The 19,545-nt window shown below is 36.6% G+C and overlaps 1 protein-coding gene across 1 annotated transcript in view; it reads left to right on the forward strand.

The window, feature by feature from the left end:
- Positions 1–19,303, forward strand: part of LOC119720424 (transcription factor E2-alpha-like) — a 63,625-nt gene extending 44,322 nt beyond the window's left edge. Inside the window, exons 5-8 of the mRNA XM_038190089.1 lie at positions 12,122–12,257; positions 12,565–12,605; positions 18,179–18,281; positions 19,024–19,303. Of these exons, the coding sequence (XP_038046017.1) occupies positions 12,122–12,257; positions 12,565–12,605; positions 18,179–18,281; positions 19,024–19,229 (486 nt within the window). The 3' untranslated portion in view covers positions 19,230–19,303. The remainder of the gene's footprint in view (positions 1–12,121; positions 12,258–12,564; positions 12,606–18,178; positions 18,282–19,023) is intronic.
- The last annotated feature ends 242 nt before the right edge of the window (positions 19,304–19,545 follow it).

Below are 19,545 nucleotides of genomic sequence, written 5' to 3' on the forward strand. Positions count from 1 at the left end.
GTCTTCCATGGTCTTTTTTTTTTTTTTCCTTGCTTTTTCTTGTTAATATGGTGCAATACATAAAAATTAAAAAAAAAAAAATCCAGGAATTTGTGCTATTTTAAAGGGTTTTTCTTTTTGCCCATGGGATTATGTATTATAGTGTGAGTCTGTTATAACATTTGTGTTTTTGCAAAATAGGGTTTTTAGTCATGCTATGGGAGAGCTACTTGACAGTGATTTAGTTCACATTTTAACAATCCCGCAGGGGTGTGCAATTATCTTGGTGTAAGTGTCTTAGTCTTTTTGTATGGTTTAATGTGTATTTTTAAACTTATGTCTTTTTTTGATGTCTATACTGTGTGTAATATTATTATTATTTTTGTTTTACCCATTGTAAATTTAACCCTGCGAAATAATAAATGAAATGAAATTTAAAAAAATGATCTGCTTACGAATGGGATACGCATGTGGCTTGGAAAAAACGTGCTGATTACAATGCCATTTTGTTTAGTTACACAAGACCCACTCAAAATTTAGATCTGAGATACATATTGCAAAACATGTGCCCAACGAAACATCCATGCACAGCATACGTACGCCTGTCTCGCATCACAACAATTAGCTATGTGTAAAGTGTTCTTTCAGCATTTGACGAATGCAAATCACATAGGAATGTGTGTGAATTAAATTTGTTTTGCTGAAAGAACGCACACCGTTTTTGTGATCCTTGGCAGAACTTTAACATGGTGGTTGTCTTTAAAATTCCGTGAGTGATTTGAATGATTCTCGTACTAAAAGAGAGCTTATGAATCGGGCTTTCATATCCTAGATTTTGAAAGTGCCAGCAGAACTTCACTAGTTTCGGTTTTTTTCTCACCCTGTACACTTCCAATGTTTTGCACGTATGTACATGTACAATGTGTTTAGTGAAATCCTTTTTGAAAATTGTAAGGATCTTGGCATGAATTAGGTGAACTCAAACAGTTTTTCTATTGTTTTGTGTCTAAAAATAGTCGTACAGATCCACATTAGTCTAAAAATGTACATGTACCAGTATGGTGACTTAAACTGGTGAAAAACAGAGGACTTGTATCATGTGTGAGCCATGTATTTCAGACATTATACAATCAAATGGACTAAATTACAGTGAAATTGACCAAATTGCCCATGCATTGTGTTTAATGAGCTTTCCAAAGGCAAGGTCCATTATTGATCGGTCCTGTTTAAATGTATATTTATCCATTTTAGGACTACAATAGATAAACTGAACAATCATTTGGTATTACATGTATGTTTATTATTATTACACTCAAAACAAAGTATGTACCTACAACTGTACATACATACATAATGGTATCATGTACAATAAATGAGATTCATAATGTAAGACAGTTTACCCATTCCTATTACATGTAGTTGAGAGCCCGTCACGTGGGAGGTTTTAAACCGGTGATAAACCACTGCTGCGTTCTGAACCACATCGCGCAGTACATACCGCGCACGCGCCAATCTGCATATAGAGGAGATATTTAACACTACACCCTTGAGGCACATACCATAGACGTGGCGAGAGTGGTGTTTCATGAAACATGAAAAAAAAATTATTGAACAAAATTGTTGGAAATTTGTGAACATTTGACTTGTTTTGACTTTTTGATCGGAAAGGTATTTATTAATGGGAATGTTTGGCAGGTATTAAACAAATTTCATGTGACACTGGCAAAGTGTTTAAGATCAGCCAGCCGGTGTTTTATCAACTGTTTAAGACTGGACACGTGACAGGCTCTCGACCAATAGGAATGGGTAAACTGTGTGAGGTATTTATGAATGTAAAATAATGTACATGTACATCAGAGGTCATCAGTTTATTCAAATGTCGGTCAACTCGATACTGCTGGGTTTTGCAATTAACCATGAAATAATTTCAGTTCAAATTTACATTTACATTTGAAGATGCTGCATTACCAATGAAATCGAACAAATCTGTTAATGTCAAGGTGTATTTATTTCAAATTACAAAAATGTAAGTGGAAAGATCAGAGTTTTCTATTAAACAAAAGTTATAAGTAGCGAGGAAATCCTTTAATACTTTTGATTTATTGTAAGTGAGCTTTGCAAGGCTTTCAGGTTACATTAAAAAAAAAATACAAAAATAGAGTCTTTCTCTAAATGGCAGTATATTTGTGTCCCTATTCATCAAGGCTTGACTTCCACTGGAAATCTATGCATGACACAAATAGTACATGTGACATTTGCCTAGTAAATTAGACCTTTCCAACTGAACCAGAGACAGTCTAGTGCTTGTACTTTTCATACTTTGTGAAATACGTGTAGTGACATACAAAAAAGTGATTTTCTTTTGTACAGTTTCAAATTTTCAAATAAAGACAATACTTTGGTAATTGTAAGGGGGTTTCAAAACACCATAACGATACAACGTACCGATGGGAGTTCAATTTGAGCAACTGGATAAGTAACATGTATGAATACATAGTTACATACCAGTTTGGGTGCTTTACATGTATGTCCATGCCCAGCATGGTTAAAGGGAATGTACATCATTGGCTTTTGCTGCAATTTTCAGAAAGGAACTATTCGAGGGGTTAGTATAACAGATCAAATATTATTTAACTGACATGTTTGAAGTTTTGTCTTCGGAAATGCTTGAAAAACCAAGAAAAACAAAAATGTTTAAGTAGTCTGGTTCCCTGACTCCACTAAAGATAGAATGGATAAATTTATAGATGTCAGAAAATTTTAAGTTAAGGGGAACCAGTCTAGCTGGCCTGCACCCGTTCATGAACATGTAACCAATAGCAAACAAAAGTTGGACTGAAAAAAATTGTTAATTCGGAGCAGTAGTTGCAAAATAGTTAGGTTTTTTCAACGGTGGTCGGCCGACCACCGTTGGAAATGTACACAAAAATACAATTTTCTTGAAAATGACTTGACCCCTTGTGCCATAATTTTACAGGATGCTTTAGGCTGGCATTTACCAACATCCTAGTAAGGTATTTCGCAAAAACTTGGTAGTTTTATTTTTCGATGTTTGCAAATGTTGTATATTCCCTTTAATGTGACCAAAAAAACCCACTTTTTTTTCTATTTTGAGAGTTTGCAACCCTCAGTAAAAGGCTTTTCTTTTGGTCTGCTTTGGGCACAAAAATCTCCTCCCTGCAAGTAGACTACAGTAACGATGCTGTTGGGGGCGTAGGAACCACTCTACCTTGCAAAAACTGAATTATTGTTAAGCTGCAAGTAATTTGAAATTTGTAAAGTGATTGATTAACGATGGCATTGAATCAGTAGGTAAAAAAAAATGGTCTTCAAATTATCCATACCTGTACACTTTTGATTTAAAATGGTCTCATGTTTTCAAACTTTGGAAAGTGACTAATGTCTTAAAAGTGTTTATACTCGTACAATGTACATGTACATGTATACTGTACATGTACATGTACAATGCTGAGAGTAAATTTCATTTCAACCTACATGTACCTTACATGTACTTTACCGGTATGTCATGTATACACATCAATGCAGAACTGTTGATTTACATGTACATGTGTACCGGTATGTATGGATACCGCACAGTGCTTGCTTGTATATCAATTGAACATCATTTTTTTTATGGAAGTGGAACATATTTTCCAATGTTTCTAACAAATCAACAAGTGCTTACGAATCCTTACAATTCTTAATGATGAAACATACATGTACATGCACATCTCTTACATACGTGTACACATGTAATATATTTATTTACATGCTAATTCTGTTTCCTTTTGAAGAATTTTTTTCAATTGTGAATACTAGAGTGATGTGAAATTGTGAAATTTGTGTGTAGTTAACGTTTAGGTACAATAATAAAGTATTGCTCTCATGATAATTCAGAATTGAAGGAATTTTACTGCTTTAAGAGTGCTCTAATAAGCCTGTTGCACTTGACCTTTCATTTCTGAAACTGAGTGTCCAACAGGTGTAAATGTATTGCATTTGTCTTGTTGAGTCCCTGTCCTTGTGAATAGTATTCAACATGTGGGAGTTGCTCTCAGCTCTCATCCAACACAGCTGTTGCCTCAACCTCAAACATATTGATTTTTCTTGCTGTTGTGTTTTCCTGCATTTTCTCACATCTCTGTAGTATTACCATCATTGTATGGTAGAGCAGTCAACCAACAAACTATAACCAAAAGCCTGAAGCGATATCTTATGGGATTTTAACAGATGTGCTTGGTCTCATCACAGGAATAACATGCAAAGAGAAAGAAAATAAATGAATTATTGACTGTTCATTTTGTACCGATATTATCCAAGTAGTAGTTTGATGGTAAGTCTTTGGATCGTCTTTGGAAATGATGACACATGTACATGTATGTGTCCAGCACCTCCAGTCATTGTTCTGTTTGCAGTGATTTTAGAAATCAACAGACAACATCTAACATTAACTGATGGTAACTGATCTAGTTCTTTCCTGTTGATTTCATTCATTTCCATTCCACAATGTGAGTAGGTCCAAATACAGTGAAACACTGGATAACAGAGCCTGAAAGTAAAAGGTCAAGCAGCGAGCTTCCGGAACCCTTGAGCAGCCCGCCTATGGGCATTTTATACTAGGTTGCCCTTTCTCTTTGTCTATTTTTGACGATGATTTATATCAGTAATCACCCCAAGAAACATTCATGTTGGAATTTTATCTTGGTATTCCTCAAGGAAAAAGGATGAGAAATCACTTGGAGATACAATATAGGTAAAAATGAATTCTACTTATGACCTTTCACATCCGGCATTTTTGTTCCTAGGTCTCCTTGTTCGTTCAGGTTTGTTTTCATATCGTGTACTTGTAGGAGAGCAAAAGTGTATAACGACGTGAACATTTACCTGCCTGCAGTCTTTAGGTTCTAGATTTAGTCGGGCTGGCTTGATTGCAGTCCTTATCAGCGGGCATTTTAGGTTTTTTTTGTAAATGCTAACGAGTCCTTCAAGTTTACTAAAAAAAAATTGTAGTAAAAGATATTTTTAGTCTCCTATTTAAAATTCAGTTTTTACCCAATAACTTTGTACGAGTACACTAAGTTTCAGTAGTCCACATGTATTTTAAGTGAGGGATCAATTTTTTGCACGATATTTCTCTTTCACGTCAAGTAATTTTTCAGCTTCCAATTTTACAACTTGGCCTTTTTCAGGGGAGATTTTTTAAGAAATCAATGTACCAAAAATAATTGCAAATTTGAGAATTTTTGCATGTTAATTTTCCTATTCAAGGAGTCCATAAGTGGCGCCAGAGTAAACTTTCAGGCCCTATTGCTTGGGCAAATTATTACAAATTCTGCTTCATTTAGGAACTGATCTAGTGTCCGGAAGTTTCACCAGGGACAGTTACGGTCACTCATGGGTTCAATATACATTGTTATATACATGTACGTGCACACACAAAAAGAGCAAGGTTTTATATTTTTTATTTTTTTTTGGAGGGGGGGGGGGCGGATATTGAAGTTACTATTGTAATTAATATGGAAATTAAAGGTCCACAATATGTTCACACATCAGTAATCCAGCGTGCGAGGTAAGTATCATAAATGTCAAGTCATATTTTGTTTCCAGTTGCAATGTACCGATACGTACTACATGTACCCGGTATGTGTCAAAAAACATGCCCTACTTTTTGTCCTACATGTAAATAACTCTGTTGATTACCAATGTAATTAAACCAAAATTCAGATCATGTAAACAAGGCATGACAAATTTTGTGGAGTGAGTTTTATCAGTTTTGTGCAAGGGTGATTTAAACACCATACGAAAAAAATATTCATTCAGAATGTCAATACAGTGATGGAGACTGTGATGGGAGGCACATACTGCGGCCAAAAGCTTCTGAAGGAATGCAGGATCACCCCTGATGTCATTGCACACCTCGATTGTTGTGTATCGTTGATTGTTGTGTGTTGTGAATCGTGTGTTGCTCCAAAAGATTGAGGTATGCAATGGCATCAGGGGTGAACCTGCATTCCTTCAGCAGCTTTCGGCCACAGCCTGCGCCCTCCGCCACCTTGTCCAGTGCAGTATTGACATTGGAAGACGCCAAGTTGAAATAGTCCGTGGGATGAGAGCCCAAAAACGCTTTAGTTTTCGAAATAGGCGATCTGGTTCGCCAACATTTTATAAAACTTCCCATGTAGATTATGGTGTACCCTATTGGAAAAGCTTTGTTCCCCGATCCACAGTTTGCTTCGGAATGAGAAAATCTGGGATAAAAAACACTGGTAATTATGCATGAGAAAGCACATAAGATACAGCGCCCTCTATTGACATAGTCAGAAACTTTTTCGCACGCAATGAGTGCTTGCTAGATGATACTTCTTTCATTTCACTTGTTTATTCTAGATTTTTGTTATTATTTTTTCATCAGGATGCCAAAAAATCTTCATTACAGTTTTGTTCAACTTGAAATGATCAAGTTTTAAGATCGAATGTTATGTACATGTATATGTCTGTATTAGCTACATAAAAATTTATTGGTATGGTTAAAACCCAGATCAGAATAATTTTGTGAACTCTTATCTCAGGGTAACATCTTTCAGTTCTGCTCCCACTTTTTTTTTGGGGGGGGGGGGGATTAGTTGAAAAGAAAAATGGCCATAAATGAAGTTATTGGGGTTTTTTTCTTCAGAGTTTCCCCCTTTTCAATATCAGTGTGGCAGAAAGAAGGGATTACGGTATATACATGTACCTCATGAGTTGAAACGTCTGATTACAAAACCACTCAAAAAGGACAGTTCTCAAGTTCTCATACATGTACTGAAGTTGATTTTTTTATTACACTTGGATAGAAAATGACTCATAAAAATATTGGTGGCTATAACTGCAAATACTGTTTTTGTATTTTTTATATTCCAGGCACAATGTGGTTTAATAAATCACCAAATAGTGATGTATTCAATGTAATTTCATTTTATTTTATTATTTGATATATTTATTTTATATTTCTTTTTTTTTGGGGGGGGGGGGAATTTAAACCCACAGTTTTTACCCACACAACTAGAATGGTATTTAGATGACATAATTTTGTTCAATCTATACTAAATGAGCTTTACTCTTTTATTTGCAACTGACAAAACGAGCTATATGAGCACATGTACACATCTTAGGCTGATTACATAATTGTTGTATAACATTGTTGAAAGTCTGTGGAATTGGCTTTATCAGAGAATCGATTCCTCCAAAAAATGGAATCACAACTACATGTAGGAAGCCTTTAACCCGTATGTAATGTAGCCAGGAATCATGCCCCAAATCACGATGCTAGCAACATGAGCAATGCTGCAACCCAGGAAATATGGGTTTATGGACATTGACAAATTGACTACTACATTTGTACCTTTTATTTTAGTTTTCTTTAGAAAAAAAAGTCTGACACGAATGACAAAATTTCCAGTTTTACATGGAATTGCCCATATAAATATATGCAATTCACCCTTAGATATTTCAGGCAATTTCTAAAATAATTCTTTTCAACTTTTGAATTTCTTACATGGAATCACCCTTTTAGAACCTGTTTTAAGCATCACTGGCCAATTGCATTATTATCCTTATTCATAAATACCGTACCTTTTCAGTCAAAACCATAAAAAAGTTGAAAAATCAGCAAAATCCCAATGATCAGGCTATTCCATGGTGTGCACAGCCTATTCAGGACAAACCTTTTAGATACATGCTGCTTAAGAAATTTGCTTTAGATATTCTGAGAGTTATTTAAGGCACCTGCTTGAGATGAAGATCAGATATTTTGGCCATGTAAACTGCCGTCTTTTAATTGTGTCTAATTAGGGCAATTTATTTCATTGTCGAAGAATCAAACATATCAAAGTTTAGAAAAATGTTTAGTTTTAAATGTGTATGTGGGTCACAGTCTTTTTATTTTATTTACATACCACTTAACCAAATTTGTAATTCTTTTTCATTGTTTTTTACAAACATACCAACACATTGTTGTGGGCTTTTAAGGGTATTTGACCTTGCCTGATTCTTTTTTGTTTTGTTACGGTTGAATAATAGACAAAGCCATCAGATTTCATTCTTTTGAGTTGAATCACGTAGGAGACGGGCCAGAGCAACAGATGGCTGCATTGTCATTGGTCCTTGTATATTGGACACTGCCTGAAGAACCTCTACCCCTCAAATATCATCATCCAAATAACATTTCAATAGTTATTGGATGTTAAAGAAGAAAAAATAATCAAACATATAAATTACAATTTCAATAAATCACTGAAAATAGTGTGCATATATTTACAGCCTGGATGTGTACAAGTACATGTATGTACTGTATTTAGAAGTAGTCAGAATATGTGTTTATGTGTCCTACATGTACCTGGTACATGTACAATGTACATATTAAATCACATAAGTTCAGGTGTAAGGAATATATGTTTTTATTGGCTTTGAACATGGACACTTAGAACATGAATAAACTGATACGAGTCTAAGGAACATCTTTTGTTTTGTCTTGTCTTACATTTTCTTTTTGTACAAGTAGTTGTAATTAATGCTATAAACCCATGTCTCATTAACAAAAACTGTATTAATTATGATTAGAAGGTTGTGGTTGGCAGGATAACCTTTTGCTACAGTTGTGTACATGTATGATGAAGCTATTTGTTGCAATTACTGGTGATAATTAACTGATGACTCTGCATCAACAGGTACATCCTATACTGGAAATATGTACAAAAATGTAAACATATTGCACAGGCTGTTATGCAACTTTGTAGTGTATTCGTTTTTTATTACATGTTAGTACCGGTACTTACAGGAGTCATTGATACACATGCACGTACTGTATAGCATTGGGACAACGTACCGGTACTAGTATTAAACAGTGTTTATCATTATGCTCATTTTGATAAATTTTATGAGAGGAATTTGCATTTGAAAGAACATGGGTATAATTTTACTGCAAACTGCATAACTCCATGCAGGCATACATGTAAGTCACTGTTGAGAATATTGCTATACTTTGAAACACATGCGCAAGTACACAGAATTGTGCGTGGTACATGTATACTGTGTGGAGGATGGTGCCATTGTAAAAACCATGCTGACTGAGCACACAAAGGGATCTGCTCATTGTAAACACAACAGGCCCTGCTTACTTTACCTTCAAGTTGGTACAACGTGTAGTCTGACTGTGTATGCCCGGTGTGCTGTATATGCTCACATGGATGATACTGTAGTGGTGTGGATAACGTTTGCATCTTCTGCTTCTGCTATTTTTTGGTGAACATCGTACATGTAATGAACTTGAGTGTAGAGCCTACATGTAACACTATAAGGAGCTATATTGATAGACAATCACTGAACATGTTATTCCTAGAAAGCTTGGTAAATGTTGAAGACTGCATGAGTTTGGTGAGTTATTATTAATATTAGCAGCCATTACCTTTAACGTGTACATGTACCATTGAAAATAACTCTTATTTTTTTTCCTTTGGGTGATGAAAGAACTACATTTTTAGAATTCCATGTTTACTATTATATGAACATGTACATGTGTATATCATTATGTATTCTTGAACACTACTGGGTATAGGACTTGATTGTGTCTTTTAGCTGTGGACAGTACATTTACATTTATTTTGTAACTCCATGCAGTTGCTGTATGTACACAATCAAATCTGATCAAATGTAAACCCTGGTGTTCAGAAACATGTGCGTATGTGCATGTACTTGGGACAACTTGATGCCCTTTTGAAGGTATTGCAAAATTCCTGTAAACCACAAATCTTATAAAACCAATTACTCTTTCTCTAGAGTACTTGTACACTTATGCATCTGAATTTAAACATCTACAATTGAGTGTTTTACTGGATTATGTTTGGAGCTATTACCTTTATCTTTTGAACATGTGCGTACCATTTATTTACAAGTTGGCTGTGTTTGGACAGCCTTTTAGCAGTTATGAGTCAAGGTTGCAGACCAATAAATAAACTGCCATAGACACTAGTGATAAATATACCTACTTCTGAAATTCAGGAAAAATATTCGAAACTCTCCAAGGTGTTTGAAACGTGTGTCTCAAACAACTTGGAGAGTTTCGAATATTTATCAAATTACAGCTTATTTCATCATCTTTCATTTTCTGTTAAAATTTTTTGGTTAACTGATGACTTTTAGGAAAAAATTCCATCCAAAGATGATCACCCCTAAATGTAGTCCTGTAGCTCATCGCCATAGAGCAATTTGTAGGGCCCAATTTCATCCGAATATCACAGAAACACGAGCTCGCAGTCCTGTGCACGGCTTTTTTTTTACAAACCCTCAAAATGCTCTAATAACAAAAAAATTTGAGGGCATGCAAATGGTGATTTGGCCGGCGTAGGCAATTTTGGGCCTATTTACTGGCCTGCAACCTAAAACGTTTAATACTAAAGGGTGAGGTCGGCAATGGAGTGTAGCTATGGGCGCTACATACGCTAGGCAACTTAATCGGGAAGTATTTTAGCTAAAATTGTTCCGTTATCGTTTACAAGATTGTTCTGGTTTAGTGCTAAACCCTCCCGCCGCGGTTGCCATTTGAGTGGCCATAACTCAAATCAGTGTAAATTGTAAACCGTTCAGAAAAAGTTTTAGTGAAAACGTTACGCTTAATCTAGTTAACCAGTGTTTTGCATAAGTAATTTTTTCGGTGTCACTCATTAGCATAGACATGCACATTGTCAACCTTAAAAAACCACAATGTTGATGGCATAAATACATGTCACTTTAAAGGCTTTTTAAAACAAAAAGTGAAAATAATTAATGATCCCTTACAGGACAGGTTCATGTATATTAAAATTGAAATTAAAGATTTTTTTTTAAAATGCCACACAAACCTTTTAAAGCTACAGTCCATCATTTGTAATTTGTGCATTTTGTTCGTTTGAAGCAACAAAAGAGTTCAAAATCTAATGAAGGATACTGAGCAGCTAACCTGGTGAAGTTTCAGCTAAGCTTCAGCTGTACATTCCGAGAAAAACAGCATTCTAAGATCTCAATTTCAAATCAAAAGTTACTGAATCATGTTTTGAATTGTTTTGAATTGCAGCTATACGCGACGTAGCCCACTGATCCGACGAATTATAACAACCGCGCGCGCGTGTGCGTCGTTCCAATACTTGTGCGCGCTGTGCTGAATAACAAAACGAACTACTAATTTAAATTTTCCTACGGTGCTTCTTAAGAATCACCGTTGGAAATGCCTTGTTTCGTTAATTACTTCAAAATGACAGCTTCCCAGAAAGAATAATTTCACAGGGAGTTTAGTTTTACTTTCAACCAAGTTTGTTTTTCAACAATAATTACGCCAGTTACTTTTCGGATGGCTGCAAATGATGGACTATAGCTTTAATTTCCATGCTTGCTAATAGAATTCTTTTCAATTTACAGAATGAAAACAGTTTTTATACGTGATACATGTACATGTATGTATACCTTTTAGAAATGCTGGGCACTGTACATGTATCTGCATGACTGTACTAGTAATTGACCTGCGTAGCAATATGTCCTAATTAGCATAAAACGCCACATCTCAAATTTACTGTGATAAATTAATTTATACATGAAATACTACTAATAATAATAAAAACATTTTATAGCACAACCTTCACATTCATGCATTACATAATGTGCCTCAAAAATAATACATTAAAACAACTGGAATAAAAATGTATTTAATTCCAGTCCAGATAAAAGTTGGTACGAATACGTAGCAGAAGTAGGGGTTTTCTGCATTTTTTTCTGGATTCTTGGATTTTAAAAAGCCTGAATGAGAATGTTTCATAGCTGTATTGTTTCTTTTTTGGTCAATAGTTAATGTGAAAGAATCACAATGAGAAGTTTTTAGGAGTGTCTTTTTGGGGGCAAATGCGTGAATGTACCTTCAATAGAATGTGTGTTGCTCTGGCATGTGTGGGATGCCGCCAAAAAATGTTTTCGGGGTAACATTGTATACATGTACATGTAGCTGACATATAACAGCTGTATATTAGCCCATGTGTGGGTTCATGTTATTTCCTGGCTTCAATTTTCCAGTTTATGTGACATTATATTTTAGCTGTTGAAAATAAATTGTATTACTTTTCTTTGCCGTGATTGTTAACAGAGTGGAATGCCAACTCTTACCAGCGACATGTCCAGCGGTAGTTCACTTTCACCTCATGCCAAGCCTGGTTCACCTTATTACTATAGCCCTCACCACAGACGCAGACCACTTGTGCCTGAACATCCTACATTTACAGGTAACTCCTCAATATGAACAGTCTTCCTCAGTATCACATGTGTAGAACCAAATTACTTCCATTTGGTCCTTTACATTTTACAAAAATCAACCAAAACAATTTGAATTCCACTTCTTAAAATATGATTTGAGGCATTTGGAGAGTATGAGTGGCTAAAGTTAGCATGTACAAGTGGGAGGGACTAGCTTGAGTCACTAAGCGAAGGGGAGTTCTGCATAGAACCAGTTGATATTGCTAGGGGTGCTTTTGATTGCTTCGGTTAAATACCTGTCAAATATTAATTGGTTTTTATCTCTGTAATTTTCAGGGCCACCAAAACGAAGGAAAGGCCCCCCAGGGGGGTTAACAGTAAGTAATCATTTCAGAAATCCTCAATTCATATTGACATCTAAATGACTTAAAAGTGGGTGCATCCAGTATATTACTTGTTTGTGGTAAGAGCGTCCCTTTGGTTAGTGTGATTAGCTGGAAAAAAAACGTAAGGGTCCTGATTCCTCACATTTTAATTGATGTTTTTGCAAGCTCTATGTGGGGTACATTGTAAGTGTTTAAGGGTACAAAAAAGAAAAGAAAATACAGTAAACTGTCGTTAACTCAAATTCGGATTACTTGAAAACTCTGTTTACATGTATGTCGAAGTAATACTACATTCCCATCAAGAGAATAGGATATTATGTACATAAATACCCCCGTAACTCAAAATTGCGAAGTTTTTTTCATTATTCAATACTGCCCAACACTTTGTCTTTTCACGTGGGGATGCAGCGTACATGATGCCATTGTGATCGGACTCCAGCCTGTGGCCGCAACAAATCCTGGCTTTCGAGTTACACGTAGCCTGATTGCTACCGCTGGCCCAATTGTAACCTGCACGCCAGCAGTTCAATCTTGCTGGCTCTTTGCGGTGGACATGCGTTCCCTTGAGATTTGACTTAACAAGAGTTTACTGTACCTTGGAATAAGTCAAGGCACTCACAACCAAAGTTAAACAGCTTTAAAACTGTTTTGCCCATACCATCATGATATGTCACACTTTGCTTACAATGCATCATTCAGGAAAAGAAATGAGGCCTAGCAATCACAACGCTGAACATGCAAATTATGCAATAATGTAATAGGTCACTGGTATTTGTTCAGAATGCATTGGTAGGCATTATTTGCTTAGAGTTTTCCGTAAAGCATTGGAGTGTAACCTTCAACCTAAACTATTTGAACATTATTTGTTAAATGTTTACGGCTGCCCTACGCAGTGCTTTCTTTTTTCCATAAAAGAAATTAAATTAGACTTGCTGAAATATCATTCAGAAAAGCGCAATTACATGCAAGGCACACACAGGTGGACATAACGCACATACCAGGCTGCAAAGGGAAACCAAAAAGGGGGCTTTGGTGGCAAACTTCAGTTCATTCTGCTATATAGTACTGCACCTTTCAGATAAACGCTGCCAACTGGCCTGGTGTCCAGCCTCAAGTACTCATTGGAAAAGGCCCTAGTGTGCTGCACATGCTATCAGTTTACAATACCAGATGCTTCAGTGTAGTCGACTCTCTGCGGAACTGTAAAAGTCAGAATTTTATCAAAATCGATCAAAATTATATTTCAAATTTTCAAATAAGCCACAAAGGGAAACTGACTAGGTGAAAGTTGAACAAAGAAATTGACTGGAGCGGGGTTCGAACCTGCGACCTCCGAATTGCCGTTCTGGTGTTCTACCAACTGAGCTATCGAGCCCTATGTTGGCGGTTCCCCAATTTGTCAATATTCTTGTTAAAGGGGCGCTAGTCAGAAGACATAATCCCAGAGGTCACGATACTATAGCAACATTAGCAATACTGCACACCTGGGAAATAGCAAACAGGGATCACTCAAAGAGGATACGGCAATTATATTTCGGCATTTTGTTATCCGACCCCATAAATGTGAACAAGGAAAAAAGCTTAACAGTATTTGACAGATCTGCTGAAGCAGAATAACCCACCAGTGTTAAGACACACAAAAATACAACTTGGTTGTGAAGTCTAATCATTGCTGATACACTCAAGTTGAACAATACAAATTCACTGTGCTCACCTGCTGTCATATACATGTAACAAGTTTATTTTACTTGTTAATGGCCTAAAGGTCCAATTGAATGTCTTCAATTTTCTGGGGGAAAAAGTTTTGCCAGAGCTGGAGGAAACTGTTTTAAGATGGGATCAAAAAAGTTGGAAGTCCACTGCACAAAAAGTCATTCGAGGCCGTTTGCTCAACACGTAAAATCGGTAGCTCACAAAATATCCCCGTGTGCGATCAATTTTTGCTGAGTTTTCTTGCTGCTCCAGGCCGTGAGGCAAATATCTATCCTGTTTGATTTTTTTCACCTTGCGAGGTGAAAACACACCGTGTGCGGGCAATCTGAGTTATATGCTGAGCCAAAAAAATTAACTAGCTCATGAAATCACGTACTCTGTACACATGATTTTAAGATATTGTTGTGCATTTCTTCTAAAGCCTGCTGGCATTTGTCCCCATTTTTGAAATCACGCGACTGATAACAAGAATACATGGAATGTACTTTCATTGGCTAATTAGTTTTTTTAGCTCAGCACGTTGCTCAGATTGCCCGTACACAGTGAGTTTTTTGCCTCGCGAGACAAAAAAAAACAAAAAGGATTTGCCTCACGACCTCCCGAGGCAATAAAACTCAGCAAAAATTCACCGCACATGGGGATATTTTGTGAGCTATGTTCTGAACAAACGGCCTCGAATGACTTTCTGCTCAGCACGTACATTTGTACATGTAGCTCTCATGTGCGGCAGGCTTTAAGAACAGAATAGTTATTCCCAACAAGCAACATACCATGTAACTAGGCGCCTTCCCCCCCCCCCCAAAAAAAAATTTAATTAAAAAAGAGGAAGGGTCAGTACATGTAGGTAGGATTAGGTTTTATTTGTTTACATACATGTACTCACCTATAATAATAATTGGCTTATTATGCTTGCTGACAGGTGTACATCTGAGCAAGTCCCTGTGATTTTGCATTTTCCTGCCGAACCCCGCCCAAACCATTGTTTGGTCAAGATTGTTGGACCTTATCAAAAGGAAAATGTTCAAAACTTGAGAGTTGATGTGCAGTATGGCAATTCCATCGTTGTGGACTTTACATTTAGAGCCTACTGATCAATTTGAACCAAAAAAAATAAATAAATAAAACACTTGCAGTGAAAGCAAATTTTATATATTCTGTACAACTCTAGTTAGGCCTTGATGACATGGATAACTTAGTGTTAGCTGAATTAATTATATATTAACTCTATACGAACACCAATGACATTTTACAAAAGCATGCTTTTGTTAATGTTTCAGACATTACATTATACTGAAATCAATTTCACACACGTGATAAAAAAACCCACTGAATCATGGTATTCTTACCAAATTTAGCCCAAAAAACAAACGTTTTTCTTTTTGGACCCCCCCCCCCCAACTGGCACACCACTCAAATAAATGGTTCTAATTTTCCCCTTTTATTTGATGCTACATAAGATTTCATAAATTTGTCACTTTTCAGCCGTGCCCACTTTTGCCTGGATTGCCCAGTACCATCACAAGTATTTATGGAAATAACTTCCAGTTAAATGACACTTGGCATTACTTTGGAAAATAGTTTGCCTCAAAGGAAAGATTATTTGAATTACTGACCCAAATAATGCAACAATTGACTTCATATTGAGTTTTTTTTAACCAATGTAGTTTCAGTAATCTAATAAAAAGAACTAAAGTGGTAAGGCCAAAAAAAAAAAAAAAAGGTCTCTGGTCAGACCGAAGCTCCGGAATTGATGCGGCGACGCGTTTTGTTTTGTTTTTTGGGTGGCTTTTTTTTTTTTTTTTTTTATGCCCCGCGGCGAAGCCGAAGGGGCATACTGTTTCCGCCTTGTCCTTCCATGGGTGGGTGGGTGTGTGTGTGTGTCCGGACAAATCTTGTCAGCGCGATAACTTGAGAAATACTTAACATATGAACTTCAAATTTGGTTTGTGTATTGTTCTTGGTAATCCTAAGAACCCTTGTGCATTTGGGGCCGAAAGGTCAAGGGTCAAGGTCACAGCGACTAAAATAAAAGAAATCTTGTCAGCGCGATAACTTGAGAAATACTTTACACGTGAACTTCAAATTTGGTTAGGCCTATTGCATTGGGGGTCGAGGGGTCAAGGGTCAAGGTCACAATGGCTAAAACAATAAAAATCTTGTATTTATTATGAGATCATAGGGATTAGGGATTAATTCATATAAAACCTACAGAAGACACTAATGCTGTCAATGAACGTTCCATGTGACCAAGGTACATGTAAGTTGATGTTAAAAGAGTGGTGTTATGTCATGGGAACAGTCACGGTTGCGGGGCATTTGTGTTTGTAAACACACCTGACTTGTTCAAGCTTGAATTGTACAGACAAGGTGGGTACTATTTGCTTTTTTGTGTCCTCATTATACATTGGTGTCCTCCATAATTTGCCTTGGTGCCCTTTATCATTTGCCTCGGTGCAATTTCCCCATTCCTTGGTGCTCCTTGGTACAAACATTTGAGGAGGTGCGGCAAATTTGAGGAGGCGCTGTTGTAGCTTCCGTGTTAATTTGAAGGGAAAAAAAAGGTTGACGTGCATGATTAAAATCGACGCGCGCGCTGACCAGAGACCGATTACTTTTTTTTTGTGGCCTAAGCATTGTAATAGAAACCACACAGCAATGCAGCAACTACCGGTATACTGGTACTGTACATGTACCGCCGTACTCTGCATTAGTGTGAAGCAAGATGATTTCAATGTGCTGCAACACAATGACTGTTATAATATATTCTCATTAACATTTCAAGCTATTAAAAGCAAGTAAAATGCAGACAATATGTTAAAACCTTACGTTTAATATTTTCCTTTCAGTTCATTATGGTGTGGAGTCTATTGGGTATTTGTTTACATTCTTTTGGGGGTAAACTGAAGCCCTGTTTGTTTCAAACACTACAAGTCACCCTAAACTGAGTGTTTGATCTTAAGCTTGAGACTTCCAACCGTGGTCCCAAGCAGGTCAAGCTCCCCTGGGTATCAGACTGAGAAAAGGTCACATCCACAATCTGACTGTTCTCTGTCTTAAATAATGACAGTCTAGTCTATTCCAACTAATAATTATTTAGTTGTCCGTTCTGCAAAAATTCTGAACAGAGTAAATTATTTAATTGCATATTTTGTTGTCTTCATAGAGTTCATAATTTAGCTGTTGGCAATTAATTTGTGATGTCATTACTTGGATTGCTTTGTTATTCAATTCACACATCCACATCATTGCACACTGAGCATTTTGGACAATAATGTAATCACTTCATCTCTATCTAACGCCACTGAATTAGAGACAAATGAAGCCAGTACCTCTTCAATACCCTGTGTCCTTGCTTTGCCAGATGGGGCCCTGCATACAGCAAGCATTCAGTTCATTAAGTAAATTGCAACTTTGTCCCATCCTGATTCCAACAGTTCAAATTTGTCACTAGATTTTTCTTACTTATAAAGAATCCCTGCAAACTCTGCACATATGAGGTAATGCATACGTGTTGTTATGATTTTGACATTGTGCAATGTACATATGTATGGTTCTGTTTCACCTCTGCCAAGTGTTGTGTGATTGAAGGTACATGTACCACTACCAGAATACATGGAAATATTATAGATATAAACATACTGCAGCTGCCATACTACAGTTTATTCAGCACTTTACCAACATTAATCTGTACAACGTTGTGTGCTCTGTATAAATTTTAAACAGTAAAAGAAAATGTGGTGCTTTTTGATAAGTCATTTGTTGGTAGCTTTTGTGAGCTCTTAATATGTTTTGTATTTTAACACTCTTGTCCAGTTAATAATCTTTGATTTTTTATTTTTTTTAATTTGCAGGTGTATTCTCCTAATAGTCAAGAGGACTATCACCATTCATCCGATCCATCCAGTTACCCTTCCCCTAAGCCTCCAGGCATATATCCTAACGAGTACTTCATGGGTAAGCAAGATGCCAGGAGATTCATATGGGAATCAATCCATGAATGTTTTATTAAATCATCAAGATTCATATTAGGAAAGTTGTATTTTTTCAATGATTTCAACGCCATATAGCATAATCCATACATGTAATACGTACATACACATGTAATGGCATTCTGTGATGTCAGGCGAAAATAGCCAAAGCGCAAAGCTGGCTCCATCAATGTGTGTACACATGCTCAGCACTTCTGCATGCATGCGATTGGATCGGATACCGGGGACATCCGCAATATGGGCTACGCTGTGTTTTTGACTTTAACAAAATAGGAAACAAAAAGTATGTCTTATTTTTTCAATTTACTTAAAGTACTGTTTTTTTGGGGGGGGGGAGGGGGATTGATTAAAATCTTGGGGTTTTTTCATATATTGAAAAATCCCAAGTAACCGAAATGTTCTCATTTTATTTTGTTTTTCTAAAATTGTCAAATTCAGAGTTGGCGGGTTTGTAATCCAACAAACTAAAAAATGCTGGCCTAACTACGACTGTATACTGCAATATGCATTGCAATATAACTTGCGCCACGTATGGGCCACTCAACTCATCTAAACAATGTATATTTTGGTCAGTTAGCAATCCGAAATTGAGAACTATGACACCTATTACTGCAGGTAAACCCATATTGTTCCTGTGCATCTGGGGAGTTAAGCCTGACTACTATTATCCCCACAATTCACTGTAACATTGAGGTTTTTTCTTCCAGATGCTGCTTCAGGCACCCACAGTCCACATAGTACAGATCCCTGGAACAGTAATGGGCTGGCCCCATCCAGTGCTAGCTTTCATTCTACTTCCATCTTAGGCAACTCTGCTTCTTCATATTCACAATCACAAACTACATACCCACCACATGAACCTATGGTAAGAAAACAAAATGTATATCATTCTCTTATTTTTCTGTTAAATTAAAAACAATCATTATGCTCCTCACAACTGATATTTTATAGTCTTTTTTAATGTTGTGGCTATGAGCCTGTTTTCACCTGAATGTCCAAATACGCTGGATCAGATCCCTTAGTACTGGGTGTTATGGGAATGTTTAGTGCAAAAAGAGTGATTTAACCCCATCTGATGCAGCATCTTTATAATACGGATAGGGGTCTCCCAGTTGGTGGATCCAATCTTGCCAATTGACCTGGCTACTTCTGGTCATCAAGGCGCTGTAGTGTAAGCACACAATGAAAGGGTGATACAACAATAAGATTCATTGTTGCAAATTGTAAGG

This window comes from Patiria miniata, unplaced genomic scaffold, assembly GCF_015706575.1.
Source record: "Patiria miniata isolate m_02_andy unplaced genomic scaffold, ASM1570657v1 HiC_scaffold_9, whole genome shotgun sequence".
NCBI lineage: Eukaryota > Metazoa > Echinodermata > Asteroidea > Valvatida > Asterinidae > Patiria > Patiria miniata.